The sequence below is a fragment of the Salmo salar genome, chromosome 11 (assembly GCF_965601325.2).
Source record: "Salmo salar chromosome 11, fSalSal1, whole genome shotgun sequence".
NCBI lineage: Eukaryota > Metazoa > Chordata > Actinopteri > Salmoniformes > Salmonidae > Salmo > Salmo salar.
In genome coordinates this window covers 90,870,256-90,885,902 of record NC_138301.1, presented here as the reverse complement: position 1 = coordinate 90,885,902, position 15,647 = coordinate 90,870,256, and the positions used below count along the sequence as shown (strand labels likewise).

The 15,647-nt window shown below is 45.1% G+C and overlaps 1 protein-coding gene across 1 annotated transcript in view; it reads right to left on the bottom strand.

Moving 5' to 3' along the window:
* Positions 1–15,647, bottom strand: part of LOC106563133 (uncharacterized) — a 147,893-nt gene that overhangs the window by 82,309 nt on the left and 49,937 nt on the right. The window contains exons 4-6 of the mRNA XM_045689931.2: positions 15,158–15,350; positions 9,824–9,958; positions 7,002–7,082 (exon numbers count right to left, since the gene is read on the bottom strand). Coding sequence (XP_045545887.1) covers positions 7,002–7,082; positions 9,824–9,958; positions 15,158–15,350 — 409 coding nt within the window. The remainder of the gene's footprint in view (positions 1–7,001; positions 7,083–9,823; positions 9,959–15,157; positions 15,351–15,647) is intronic.

Below are 15,647 nucleotides of genomic sequence, written 5' to 3'. Positions count from 1 at the left end.
GTTGTCCACCCAATCAAATAATCAGAGAATGAATCTCGTACTGAAAGTATACGCTACAGCTAGCTAGCACTGCAGTGCATAAAATGTGGTGAGTGGTTGACTCAAAGAGAGAGACAATAGTTGAACAGTTTTGAATAAATACATTTCTTCAAAAATGAAGGAGAAGAGAAGAGAGAGATAGAGAGAGAAAGAAAAAGAGAGAGCTAGCTATATTTTGTTGTATTTTTTTTCACTTCCACTTAGCTAGCCGAATGCAGCTAGCTAGTTTAGTCTACTCAAACACCCGGCTCAAACAGAGAGGGATGCTATGTTAGCTAGCTGGCTATGGCTATCCAACATTGGAACTCTTCCATGTCAAGGTAAGCTTTTGGTTTTATTCATTTATTGACACGGGGTCCGCTGGTGTAACTGCTAAACTGCTTGCTGACTGTACGCTGTACTGCATGATTGTTGTGGGTTTACTAACATAGTAGCTATGTTTACTATGACCTTAGCTAATATGTATTTGGTCTCCACAATTCCTTATTCCGCTGTTAATATTACAGAACCTTTGTTTTTGATTCAGAACTTAATATATCCATTTAATTCAGAAAATAAACAGAAATGTCTTCGACAAAATTACTGACAGCTTAGAGTTAATATTTGGTAGCACAGCCTTTGGTCAAAATAACTGCAATCAAGCGCTTCCTATAGCCATTGATGAGCATCCTGCACCTCTGTACTGGCAGTTTGGCCCACTCCTTTTGTGTAAACTGCTCCAGTTCTCCCAGATTTGAACGGTGCCTTCTCCTAAATGCTGTTTTCAGATCTCTCCACAGAGTTTACAATGGGATTTAGATTTGGACTCATTGCTGGCCACTTCAGAACAGTCCAGCATTTTGTCTTGAACCATTCCTGTGGGCTTTTTGAAGTGTGTTTGGGGTCATTGTCCTGCTGGAAGACCCATGACCGTCAAATCTAATTTCATTGGTCACATACACATGTTTAGCAGATGTTATTGCGGGTGTAGCGAAATGCTTTGACTGAGAAGCAGGTTTCTGACACTGGGTCTGACATTGCGCTCCAAAATGCCTTAGTATTCTCTTGATTTCATGATGCCGTGCACATGTTTAAGGCACCCAGTGCCAGAGGCAGCAAAGCAACCCCAACACGTCACTGAACCTCCTCCATGTTTGACTGTCGGGAAGGTGTTATTTTCGTGGAAGGCTTCATTTTGTTTTCTGCAACATAGAGATGGTGTGCCTTACCAAAAATCTCTAATTTGGTCTCATCTGTCTACAGGATATTGTCCCAGAAGGATTTTGGCATGTTCAGGTGTGTTTTGGCAAATTGAAGTCAGGCTTTCTTATGTCTCTCTCTCTCAGTAGTGGGGTCCTCCTGGTTCTCCCATCATATAACCCCCTTTCATTGAATTGGCAACGGAAGGTGCGAGTTGATACTTTTGTACCTTGTGTCTGAAGGTTAGCTTGAATCTGTGTGGCAGTTGATCGAGGTGCTTTCTCCACCATTCGAACAATCCTCCGCTGCAATCTTCCATCAAGTTCTCTCTTGCAGCCACATCCAGGGAGGTTGGCTACAGTGGCATGGGTCTTGAACCTATTGATAACATTACATACGGTGGAAACAGGAACATCAAGGTCTCTGGAGATGGACTTGTAACCTTGAGATTGTCCATGCTTGGCTACAATATTTTGTCTGACCTCAGATAATTCTCTGGTTTTCTTTCTTTTCTTCATGCTCATTGCGGTACAGACATTGACACAAAACAGGAGAATGAGTCCTTTTCTCTATTCAAACTGCTTCAACAAGTGATTTTTATATTACAGGCACCTTTAACTCACCACAGTTGAGTTCAATTCCAAAGTAAAGGAGAATCATTTTAGGATTTCTTTGTGGAAAAAGCTAACATTTAGTAAATTATTGAGAGGTTTTTGTTTTGTTCAACTGCAAACCAAAGACATACATATGTGGATAGCAAATTATTTTTTAATTTCAACAGTTTTCTGGAAGAAATTGTGCATTATTTGAAAAAGGTATTTTTGGCACCCTTAATGTTTCATCTCATCAGCAAGTAACTTTTTAGCCCCGCTCCTCCCTCCGGCGATCGAAGTCACCGGTTTACTAACCACCAGTCCCAGCATTCATCATTACACGCACCTGCGCTTCATCATTAGGTACACCTGGACTCCATCACTTCACTAATTACCTCCCCTATATCTGTCACTCCCTTAGTTCCATTCCCCTGGCAGTATTGACTATGTGTTTCATGTCTGTTCGCTACTTGTGTTTCTTGTTATGTTCCGTTTATTATTAAACTCACCACCTGCACTTGCTTCCCAACGTCCACATTACAGAATACTGCCTCACCAAATGGAAGCAGCAGGAAATCAGAACATCTCCCAGACGGTTGACAAACCGGGATACCTACTTCGTAAGCACCACGACCAGCTGGCATAACTGGGGATGGCTATGGAAGAGGTTCTTCAACGTTTCGAACATGCCCGAGAGGCGTTGACTTCCACTAGCGGAGGATGCTTTGCCACCAGTCGACCCAGCAAGCGAGCACATCAGTCCATTCAGCAGTCCACCCAGGTCAGCGATGCCTGTTTGTCCCTCCCAGATAAATATGATGGAACCCCATCTAAATGCCGTGGCTTCCTACTCCTGTGCTACCTCTATTTTGCGCATCAGATGGGAGCTCCCACCACCGAGAGGTCCAAGGTTGCCACGGTTATTTCTCTGCTGACTGGGCGGGCGTTGGAGTGGGCTACGGCCGTATGGGAGAGAGGAGAGGAGGCGCTGGCTTCGTTTGAGGGGTTCATGGCTCTGTTCAGAGGTATTTTTGATTATCTACAGAGAGGGAGGTGAGCGCCTACTCCAACTACGGCAGGATGATCAGACCACTGCCAAGTACATTCTCACCTTCCGGACAGTAGCATCATCCAGCGGATGGGATGAGCTGCCGCTCCATACGCTATTCCGAAGAGGACTGCGCGAGGAGGTCCAAACGGAACTGGCATGTCGTGATGACAACCTCTCCTTGGCACACTCATCACGATGGCCATCCGGTTGGATAATCTACTTCGGGAGCGTCGGTACCCACATCACTTCTCTCCTTCCCTCCGTGAACACTCTGTAGCAGATCCTGAACCTATGTAGGTAGGGGTCACACGCCTCCCCGCGGCAGAGCAATGCAGATGGAGACAGCTGAGGCTCTCTCTATTGTGGTCAAGGGGGGCACCAGCTTCAGCAGTGTCCGGTACGTCCCAACTCGGGATCCACGAACGCAGAGGGACGTTCACGTGATCATCCACCTCCTGGGGCAACTTAATATCTCATCTTCATCAGTTTCTGCTAAACCCTTTTTGTTGTCGATTACACTAGCTGGCTGTCCCTCATGTACTGTTTCTACAGCGCAAGTAGATTCTGGTGCCGCGGGGAACTTTACTGACCAGAGCCTTACCTCCTCTCTGAACATACCCGCTGTCCTCTCCGTTTCTGGTTCAAGCCCTTGATAATCGGCCACTAGGATCCGGAACCATGGCACACATCACCATCACTCACCCTCATCATGAAGTCCATTCATCAGGAAAACATCCCATTCTTCATCATTAGTGCACCAGCTCACAAGATCATCCTCGGCCTCCCATGTCTCCAATGCCATAACCCCACCATCTCATGGTCTAGGATGAGAATCACGGACTGGTCACCCGAATGCCGGAGTACCTGTTTTCCTTTTCCCTCGTGTTGTAGCCCCTGTGGTGTGGACATCCGCCAGGCTCTGGAGAGGGAACCCGCTCCCACTACCTGTCCTCCTGAGCGCATCTACATTCCCATGGGGATAAGGGTTTGGTTGCTGACCTGGGCATACACCGCTATCGTCGCTGGACATCTTGGGATCACCCGTACTATACAATCACCCTCTGAAAAGTATTGGTGGCCAACCTTGGCGCAAGACGTTACTCGCTACATCAACTCCTGTTCTGTGTGTGCCCAAACTAAGTCTCCCTTGCACGCTCCAGTAGGAAAACTCCTTCCCGTGCCTCAGCGTCCCTGGTCTCATCTGTCCATTGACTTTGTTACTGATCTCCCCTCTGATGGTTTCACCACCATTCTTGTGGTTGTGGACAGATTTTCTAAATCATGCCGGTTTATTCCTCTCTCTGGTCTCCCTACCACTCTCCAGGTCGCTGTGGCACTGTTCCAGGAGGTCTTCCGGCACTATGGCCTTCCGGAGGGCATCGTCTCCGACCGTGGCCCCCAATTCACGTCACTGGTATGGAGAGCTTTCATGGAGAAACTGAGGGGTCACGGTCAGCCTCACTTCCGGGTACCGGCCTCAGTCCAATGGGCAGGTGGAGAGGATGAACCAGGAGCTGGGGAGGTTCCTGAGGAGTCACTGCCAGGACAGGCAGAGGGAGTGGGCCCGATTCCTTCTCTGGGCGGAATACGCCCAGAATGCATTACTTCACTCCTCCACCAGTCTTACTCCCTTCCAGTGTGTTCTGGGTTATCAGCCGGCCCTGGCTCCTAGCCAGACTGAGGCCCCTGCGGTGGATGATTGGTTCCGGCACGCAGAGGAGGTTTAGCGTGAGGCTCCAGCAAGCCGTCTGTCGCCAGAAAGAGCAGGTGGATCGCCACCGCAGTGAGGTGTCCGTGTTCCATCCTGGTGATCGTGTCTGGCTCTCCACCAGGAACCTACCACTCCGCCTGCCCTGCGAGAAGCTGAGCCCCCAGTTTGTGGGGCCGTTCAAGGTTCTCCGGAGGGTCAACGAGGTGACGTATAGGTTACAGCTACCCAGATACTACCGTATTTCACCTTCATTTTGTCTCCCTTCTCAGGCCGGTGGTTCCTGGTCCCCTGGCTGATGCTGAACCAAGTAGAGACCATATTGCCAAGTATAGACCATATTATTTCCTACAGGTTATAGAAAATAGCAAAATCTCTGAACTCTTAGTTCTGAACCCAGTCCTACCTACCCACAGGTTACAGAAAACTATACTGTGCTACAGTCTGCAAAAACACTAGAGTAAAAACTACAGTCAGCAAAAATACTAGTCTGCATAAACACTACAGTAATTACTATAGTACATACTACTTTTTTACTACATTATTTATACTATAGTAAACTAAACACTACAGTCAATACTACAGTATTTTTTTTGCTATGATTTTATTTATAAACATACACAACAACAACATAGACACACACAAAAAATTCACAACACCTCCCCTGCCCAGACCCACCTACTTCAATCTGCAAAAACACTACAGTGAATACTACAGTATTCCTGCCATAGTATACACTATAGTATTTTTTTCATGTGGACAGTACACTTATTAGCCTATTAAATCACTGTCCTGCACAAATCAGTGAACCACCACGTGTTCTCTCCCAGCTTCATGGTTTGAAAGAGGTGCCTAATTCCAGTCCATCTAATAGGCTTACAGTATGCATAGCCAAATCACAGATGCCATCCTATATTTAAGAGTCATGCCCCCCGGCCATGCCCATTTTTTTGCGCGCTGTTGGGACCACCATTGGAGTGGTATGAATTGTTAGTTGGGCCATGGGGTGGGGCTTTCCAATGAGTTCTGTTGTATTTATACCCAGCTTAAGGTACAATGTAGATACGGTACTGCATTGTATATCATATAAACACCGCTTCCAGCTTCCCCTTGGTGGCGAATCTAAATATTCATTCAAATCCTTCTGCTGCAGGATTATTTGTCTCCTGCATCGAAATGGGTCAAATTAAGATCTGACATAGTTGTGATATACTGTTATTCTTAGGATCCAAGTGAAAATGATTTAGGCAACTTATGTATGTAGGATGAATTGTTGAGAGAAGATCTCCTTGTGTTCCCATATATCCACATTTTAATTCCCCCCCCGATGCATTTGTTATTCATCATAACGCTTACACGGAGGGTACAAAACATTATGAACAAATGCTCTTTCCTTGACAGACTGACTGGTGAAAGCTATGATCCCTTATTGATGTCACTTGTTAAATCCACTTAAAATCAGTGTAGATGAAGGGGAGGAGACAGATTAAATAATAATTGATTAGCCTTGAGACAAATGAGACATGGATTGTGTATGTGTTCCATTCAGAAGGTGAATGGGCAAGACAAAAAAATATTGAAGTGCCTTTGAACAGGGTATAGTAGTAGGTGCCAGGCGCAGCAGTTTGTGGCAAGAACTACAACACTGCTGGATTCTTCACGCTCAACAGTTTCCCATGTGTATCAAGAATGGTCCACCACCCTAAGGACATCCAGCCAACTTGACACAACTATGGGAAGCATTGGAGTCAACATGGGCCAGCATCCCTGTAGAATGCTTTCAACACCTTGTAGAGTCCATGCCCTGATGAATTGAGACTGTTCTGAAGTCAAAAGGGGGGATACAACTCAATATTAGGAAGGTGTTCCTAATGTTTTGTTCACTCAGTGTATAATGCTTTCAGTGTGCCTATAATCTTAAAACGCAAGCAGGCACGCATGCACGCACATGTGCACACACAGACAGCGGTCAGCCAAGGTTAAGCAGGGCTGGTTGGGGCCTCAGACCCACAATGCTGATTAACCACAGTCCTCCCTGTCTATGATGGAACAAAACAGAACAGTCGTGTTTATAATGGGATAAATGAAAAACCAGGGCAGGTCTGGCTGTGGCTGCCGCTACAGCTGGGGCCTATTCTAAAGTCTACACCGTGTAGCCTATACTGCTGGCCAGATGCCTTGATTAAATGTATCACGGTAATGCAACAAAGTGCATCCCGTGCCAAGCCAAGCCCAAGAGAAGCCCCACATCTGTGAATCCAGACACAGGGCTGTTTCCCTCTTAATCATGGCAGGTAAAACAGCATAGTGCATTTGCCAGGTCCCCCGTTTACAAGAAAGGTTTCTAACCTCAAGGGTATTTTCCTGGTTAAATAAAGGTTTAAATACATAAATAAATTTGGCTGGATTTAGGATAGAGCATCATACTCACAGTCTCCCCCACATCCAAGAAAGAGGAATCCTTGGATTGCTCTAACAGGTCTTCCAGGTCATTTGAGGATAGCAGGAACTCCTGGGTGGAAAGAGAGTACATTTAAACAGTACAGTGGAAAACTAATGAACAAGGAAACACCCTGGCTACGTCTCAAATTGCAAAGGTCGTGCACGACACAGGGAATAGGGTGCCATTTGGGACACAACCACTCAAGAGAAATGAAATTCATCAACTGGATCAAACCTCCTGGAGTCTATGTGTCTGCACACAGCCCTCTGATAGACACCTGGCCCCCTTTAACTCCAGCACACTACAGTACTTCTACCATCAACATTACCTCAATCTTTCCTAAGCGTTCCCCTCTCCCTCCCTTTATGTTGTTTAAGGCCCAGGAGTCAAAATTATGTTTTTCCTGTGTTTTATATCATATTGTGCAACACCTGATGAAACTAACACTGTAAAAGTGTTGTGAAATAGTTTTTGGGATAAATCGCCTCTAGCCTCTGTTCTATTGGCGAATGTGCAAATACAAGTAAACAAACTGGACGAGAACCGCTCGAGACTATCCTATCAACAGAACATTAAGAACTGTAATATACTATACTATTCATGGTAGAACAAGGACATGGATAATATACATCTAGCTGGTTTTTCTATGCATTGGCAGGACAGAGCGGCATAGTCCGGTAAGGTCAGGGGTGGCGGTGTGAGTCTCTTTAATACCAGCAGCTGGTGCGCAATCTGTAATATTAAGGAAGTCTGGAGGTTCTGTTCACCTGAGTTAGAATACCTCATGATAAGCTGTCGACCGTACATTGTAGAGCATGTATTTTTCGTAGCTGTCTATTTACCACCACAAACCGATGCTGGCATTAAGGCCGCACTCAACCAGCTACATAAGACCATAAGCAAACAAGAAAATGCTCATCCAGAGGCGGCGCTCATAGTGGCCGGTGATTTCTATGCAGGAAAACTGAAATCCGTTTGAACTCATTTCTACCAGTATGTCACCCGTGCAACTATGTACTTCACACACAGAGACTCATACAGCGCTCTCCCCTGCCCTCCACGTTCCGGGATTCATCCGATGACATTGAGGAGTTTACCACATCAGTCACCGAATTAATTTATAAGTGCATTCACGACGTTGTCTCCACAGTGACTAAACCAGAAGCCATGAATTACAGGCCACATCCACACTGAGCAAAAGGCTAGAGCTGCCAGTTTCAAGGAGCAAGACACTAATCCGGACGCTTATAAGAAATCCCGCTACGCCCTCTGACGAACCATCAAACAGGCAAAGCATCAATACAGGACTAAGATTGTATCCTACTACACCAGCTCTGACGCTCATCGGATGTGGCAGGGCTTGTAAACTATCACGGATTACAAAGGGAAACCCAGCCGAGAGCTGCCCAGTGAAACGAGCCTTCTATGCTTGCTTAGAGGCAAGCGACACTGAACCATGATTGAGAGCACCAGCTGTTCCGGACGACTGTATGATGCTCTCCGTAACTAATATTAGACCTTTAAACAGGTTAACATTCACAAGGCCTCATACAGATTACCAGGATGCGTACTCAGAGCATGCGCTGATCAGCTGGCAAGTGTCTTCACTGACATTTTCAAACTCTCTCTGACCCAATCTGTAATACCTACATGTTTCAAGCAAACCACCATAGTCCCAGTGCCTAAGAATGCCACGGTAACCTGTCTAAATGACTACCGCCCCGTAGCACTCACATCTGTAGCCATCAAATGCTTTGAAAAGCTGGTCATGGGTCACATCAACACCATTATCCCAGAAACCTTGGACTCACTCCAATTCTCATACCACCCCAACAGATTCACAGATGACACAATCTCTATTGCGCTCCACACTTCCCTTTCCCACCTGGACAAAAATAACACACTCATTGACTACAGCTCAGCATTCAACACCATAGTGCCCTCCAAGCTCACTAAGTTAAGAACCCTGGGACTGGATACCTCCCTCTGCAACTGGATCCTGGACTTCCTGACTGGCCGCCCCCAGGTGGTGAGGGTAGGCAATACCCCATCCGCCACGCTGACTCTCAACACGGGGACGTGTGCTCAGTCCCATCCTGTACTCCCTGTTCACTCACGAATGCATGGCCGCACACGACTCCAACACCCTCATTAAGTTTGCAGACGACACGGCGGTGGTAGGCCTGATAAAAAAACACGTTGAGACAGCTTATAGGCAGGAGGTCAGAGACCTGGCAGTGTGGTGCCAGGACAATAACCTCTCCCTCAATGTGGGCAAGACAAAGGAGCTTATCGTGGACTACAGGAAATGGAGGCCCGAACACACCCCCTTTCACATTAATGGGGCTGTAGTAGAGCGGTTCAAGGGCTCCAAGCTCCTCGGTATCCACATCACTAAAGACCTATCATGGTCCAAACACACCAACACAGTCGTGAAGAGGGCATGACAACGCCTCTTCTCCCTCAGGAGGCTGAAAAGATTTCCAATGCACGCACGCATGCACGCGCACACACACACGCTGCCGCTACTCTGTTTATTATATATCCTAATTGCCTAGTCACTTTTACCCCTACCCACATGTACATATTGTATTACCTCAATTACCTCAACTACCTCATACGCATGCACATGGACTTGGTACTGGTACTCCTCGTTATTGTTTTTATTGTGTTACTCTTTCCTTTTTATTGTTTTTATTTAGCAAATATTTGCCTTACTTTTTAACTCTGCACGGTTGTATTTGGTGCATGTGACCAACGTTACGAGGACGTTACGAGGAAGGTACTGTGAGTTGAGAGCTGCAGCATACCTCCATAGTGTGGTCGGTCCGTGGTGAGCGGGGGGGCTTGGAGGCAGCCCCACCACACTGGACAGGGTGGAGAGTGCAGTGGTGGTGGGCGGCGTCTGGGTCGCCCATCAGGAACGTCAGCTGTCGGAGTTGGCCCTGTGGAGACAGAGCCGTCAACACACTAACCTGACCCCCCAGAGGTCACAAAAGGTCACCGTGTGCAGACAGAATCCCCAGAGGACCCTTCCTCAGTCGGGGTCTCTGAGACACTGAGACAAATATGACCGACAGACTGGAGAGACATCTACAGACATCGATCTACGCCAGATAGTTTTCTACTGCCCCCAAGCTACTGTATGTTTAGAAGAAGTGTGAGTCAGCGTGTGTGGTTAAATGTTACACATGCTACCTAAAATGCAAGATGGAAATCGCCATTCGCCGCAGACAAAGAGCACCAGAGGTCATTCATTTTTTTTTAAGAATGTAAACATTATGCAGTCAGGGTAAAATGCTAATGTTTCTATGTGTTAGCTACAGACTCAGACCATACATTCCTTAAGTTTACGCATCAAACTGTTAATGATGACAAAATCTGACTTGTAACTACAGAGCCAAACCAAACAAAGAAATGTATCGCTTGAAATATGGACTCAATAATTCTGTTGAAAACTTGCACTGCGTGAGAGAATGAGAGGGAAGCAAATATATATAGAGAGAAAGAGTGTGGGTGTGTGTGTATTTTTTGGATCCTAATGTGCCATGACTAAACTAATATGTGTTGTAGACTAAACTAAATGAACCAATGTTGAAATGAAAATCTATACGTCTGAGTGTGTTGGAGGGGGTCCTGGCAGGGCACTGGGCTCTCTAAGGCTCTCTGTCTTAACTTCCTGGTGCATTAACTTTTCCACCCACTTTACCACCTAGACTAGCGCTCTTCCTTATCCACCCACTTTACCACCTAGACTAGCACTCTTCCTTATCCACCCACTTTACCACCTAGACTAGCACTCTTCCTTATCCACCCACTTTACCACCTAGACTAGCACTCTTCCTTATCCACTCGCAAAACCTGCTCCTTCAACATGACTCCATATCGTATCTTCTCATCCAAAACCAATCAACTCCTCTTCCGGTAGACTAATCCTCTTTTAGTACGGGATGGGCATAAACCTAGAGAGGTAGCAAGGCAGTCTCACCAAACCCTGTGCCATTTAGACACTGTGGTGTTTTCACAGACCTAAAGGATGAAACACACCATGCTGATGAATGGTTAAAAGCAGCAGCCGTCCTACCGCCTCTGACCACGGAACATCAGACGCCATTTTCTTAAACTTTCCTGACGATTTTACATGTTGAATTGCCACCGTTCGTAGACATCCAGCAGGGGATCTACTGCGGATGGCCAAAGTTCATTACGGTGTGTCTTGTCCTTAACTTCTTTGGGAACGGGGGGCAGCTTGGATGAATAAGGTGCCCAGAGTAAACTGCCTGCTACTCAGGCCCAGAAGCTAGAATATGCATATAATTAGTAGATTTGGATAGAAAACACTCTAAAGTTTCCAAAACTGTTAAAATAATGTCTGTGAGTATAACAGAACTCATATGGCGGGCAAAAACCTGAGAAAAATCCAACCAGGAAGTGGGAAATCTGAGTTTTTTTTTTTTTAAGTGATTGCCTATCCAATATACTGTGTCGATGGGGTCAGATTGCACTTCCTAAGGCTTCCACTAAATGTCAACAGTCTTTAGAACATTGTTTCAGGCTTCTACTGTGAAAGGGGAGCGAATAAGAGCTGTTTGAACCAGGGGTCTGGCTGAAAGCCTTGAGTTGTTTATCGCACACGGCCGTGAGCGCGAGCTCCGTTCTCTTTCCTTTCTAAAGACAAAGGAATTATCCGGTTGGAATATTATTGAAGATTTATGATAAAAACATCCTAAAGATTGATTATATACATCGTTTGACATGTTTCTACGAACTATAATGGAACTTTTTTTACTTTTCGTCTGGATTTTGTGAGCGCGCCTCGTGCATTTGGATTACTGGACTAAATGCGCGAACAAAAAGGAGGTATTTGGACATAAAGATGAACTTTATCGAACAAAACAAACATTTATTGTCTAACATGGAGACCTGGGAGTGCCATCAGATGAAGATCATCAAAGGTAAGTGATTAATTTTAACGCTATTTCTGACTATTGTGACACCTCTCCTTGGTTGGAAAATGGCTGTATGGTTTTCTGTGGCTAGGCGCTGACCTAACATAATCGCATGGTGTGCTTTTCCCATAAAGCCTTTTTGAAATCTGACACAGCGGTTGCATTAACCTGTTGGGTCTAGGGGGCAGCATTTGCACGTCTGGATAATAAAAATGTACCCGATTTAATCTGGTTACTAATCCTACCCAGTAACTAGAATATGCATATACTTATTATATATGGATAGAAAACACTCTAAAGTTTCCAAAACTGTTTGAATGGTGTCTGTGAGTATAACAGAACTCATTTGGCAGGCAAAACCCTGAGACATTTTCTGACAGGAAGTGGATACCTGATGTGTTGTATTGACTTTAAACCTATCCCATTGAAAAACACAGGGGTTTAGGAATATTTTGGCACTTCCTATTGCTTCCACTAGATGTCACCAGCCTTTACAAAGTGTTTTGAGTCTTCTGGAGGGAGATCTGACCGAACAAGAGCCATGGAACGATGATGTCCCATTAGACACCTGGCGCGCGAGTTCATGTTGGGTACCCTCGTTCCAATACGTTATAAAAGAGTATGCATTCGTCCACCTTGAATATTATTCATGTTCTGGTTAAAAAAGGCCCTAATGATTTATGCTATACAACGTTTGACATGTTTGAACGAACGGAATTATATTTTTTCCCCTCGTTCATGACGAGAAGTCCGGCTGGCTTACATCATGTGCTAACGAGACGGAGATTTTTGGACATAAATGATGAGCTTTTTTGAACAAAACTACATTCGTTATGGACCTGTGATACCTGGAAGTGACATCTGATGAAGAGAATCAAAGGTAATGGATTATTTACATAGTATTTTAGATTTTAGATCTCCCCAACATGACGTCTAGTCTGTATCGCAACGCGTATTTTTCTGGGCGCAGTGCTCAGATTATTGCAAAGTGTGATTTCCCAGTAAGGTTATTTTTAAATCTGGCAAGTTGATTGCGTTCAAGAGATGTAAATCTATAATTCTTTAAATGACAATATAATATTTTACCAATGTTTTCTAATTTTAATTATTTAATTTGTGACGCTGACTTGACTGCCGGTTATTGGAGGGAAACGATTTCCTCAACATCAATGCCATAGTAAAACGCTGTTTTTGGATATAAATATGAACTTGATAGAACTAAAAATGCATGCATTGTCTAACATAATGTCCTAGGAGTGTCATCTGATGGAGATTGTAAAAGGTTAGTGCATCATTTTAGCTGGTTTTATGGTTTTGGTGACCCTGTCTTTGACTTGACAAAACATTACACACAACTCTTGTAAATGTACTGTCCTAACATACTCTAAATGTATGCTTTCGCCGTAAAACCTTTTTGAAATCGTAAAACGTGGTTAGATTAAGGAGATGTTTATCTTTCAAATGGTGTAAAATAGTTGTATTTTAGAAAAATTTGAATTTTGACATTTATTTGGATTCAAATTTGCCGCTCTTGAAATGCACCTGCTGTTGATGGAGTGCACCACGGGTGGCACGCTAGCGTCCCACCTAGCCCCAAGAGGTTAAGGAGAAGTTTATCTTTAATCGTATGTTAAACACTTGTATCTTTCATCAATGTTTATGATGAGTATTTCTGTAATTTGATGTGGCTCTCTGCACTTTCACCGGATGTTTGTTTGAGACAATGCATTTCTGAACATAACGCGCCAATTTCAAATGAGGTTTTTGGACATAAAGATGAACTTTATCGAACAAAACACACATTTATTGTCTAACATGGAGTCCTGGGAGTGCCATCCTGTGAAGATCATCAAAGGTTAGTGATTAATTATAATGCTATTTCTGACTTTTGTGACACCTCTACTTCTTTGGAAAATGGCTGTATGGTTTTCTGTGGCTAGGCGCTGACCTAACATAATCGCATGGTGTGCTTTTGCCGTAATGCCTTTTTGAAATCAGACACTGTGGCTGGATTAACAAGAAGTTTATCTTTAAAATGGTGTATAATACTTGTATGTTTGTGGAATTTTAATTATGAGATTTCTGTTGTTTGAATTTGGCGCCCTGCAATTTCACTGGCTGTTGGCGAGGTAGCGTCTCACATATCCCAGAAAGGTTAAACAACAAAATACTGTAAAACTGATTTGAAAGCCTGTTTAACCTACACGAAAACCCACTAGCAGAGGCCGCATCTACAGTATAGCAGTCTTCATTGTGCTGTAACTGTGGACAAAGGAAATGGATGACTGACAATAAACACAAGACACAGACAGGAGAAGGTGTTTTATCTCCCCTGGTCGTCCTTAAGTGCACTACTGAAGAATGGAGGTGTTAAAGTTCCAGTACAGAGGACCCTAGCGGGAAAAGACTGTCACCACCTCCGAGAGAGGAAGCTCGATCCTCTGAGGGGTCGTCAAAGAGACCTGTCAACAGTGGGAGACGAGGCGATGGAGAATCCATCTTGGCTCTAGGCTGAGCTGAGCACAAAGCCAGATGCTGTCTGCCCTGTCCTGTCCTGTCCTGCTCTCCTCCTCTCCTCTCATCTCCACCCCCCTGCTGCTCTGCACTCGTACTGTACGCTCTAACGCTCATCCTTCAAAAACACTGGCACTGGCTGCTGCCTTGGACAGCAAAGGGATGTCTTCATATGTCCTGGGGAGGGGGGAGGGTGGTGGGAGCGGGGGCCGATGAGATGATCTACAGGAGCCCCCATCCTGTCTCATCTCCCTAAACCTCTCCCGTGTAGGGGGCTAACTAGACCAATGGTTTCCTATACAGTGTGCTGATCCACAGTGTTACTGGGCTACAGAGTTTGACAGTACCTACATCCTGCAGACCGGTACTGCTCTTCTATGATAAGTAACCCACCATTCAACAGCAAGGACAATCTGTTAGAGACTCACTCAGCACAGCAGGCGGTGAAACTGTATAGCCTATGTTGCATAATGTGCTGCTGATATATTGCAGTGATTTAGGCAGAGACCTCCTCTTGTGTGTATGGAAACAGGCAGGAGAGGGGGAAGTGAAGAGGGAGAGGAGTGGACGAGTAGAGGAAAGGAGAAAAGAGGGGAGGAGAAAGGGAGAGGACAGAGGAAAGGAGATTGGACCTGGTGAGGAGAGGAAATTAAGAGGTGGAACGGTAAGTCCAGAACTTACCTCAAAGGGCGTCTCGAAGCCCTCTACGATGCCCCCCACCATGAGTAGACCATCAGGGGTGATTCCCATACCCTGGTACACCCAGTCCACACGCTCCACCAGGGCACAATCCACATACAGTGCCAGTCTAGCGGATGACACACTCACAGCCACATGGTGCCACTGGTCGTCAGACAGACTGCTGACCGGGAACCTGGGAATCCGGTCAAAACAATGCAATTGGTAATATCATACAGTATGGAAAACATTACTGAGAAGCAAGTGTATGTCACTGTTATGTATTGTTTTTGGCTATAATTTGAAGTATGTAGTGAATGTTGGCCCTGCAATAGTAGTTTCTGTCAAAAGGCTTAACTTCCATGACAGTTGAATGAAATACAGTAACACTTCAAATATAAATCTCATGCGCTGTAAAAGTACCTAAAAAAAGTCAACAAAATGACTCTGTCCATCTTCGGGCTAAGTCTGTTGGCTTTCTTACAGTGATGTA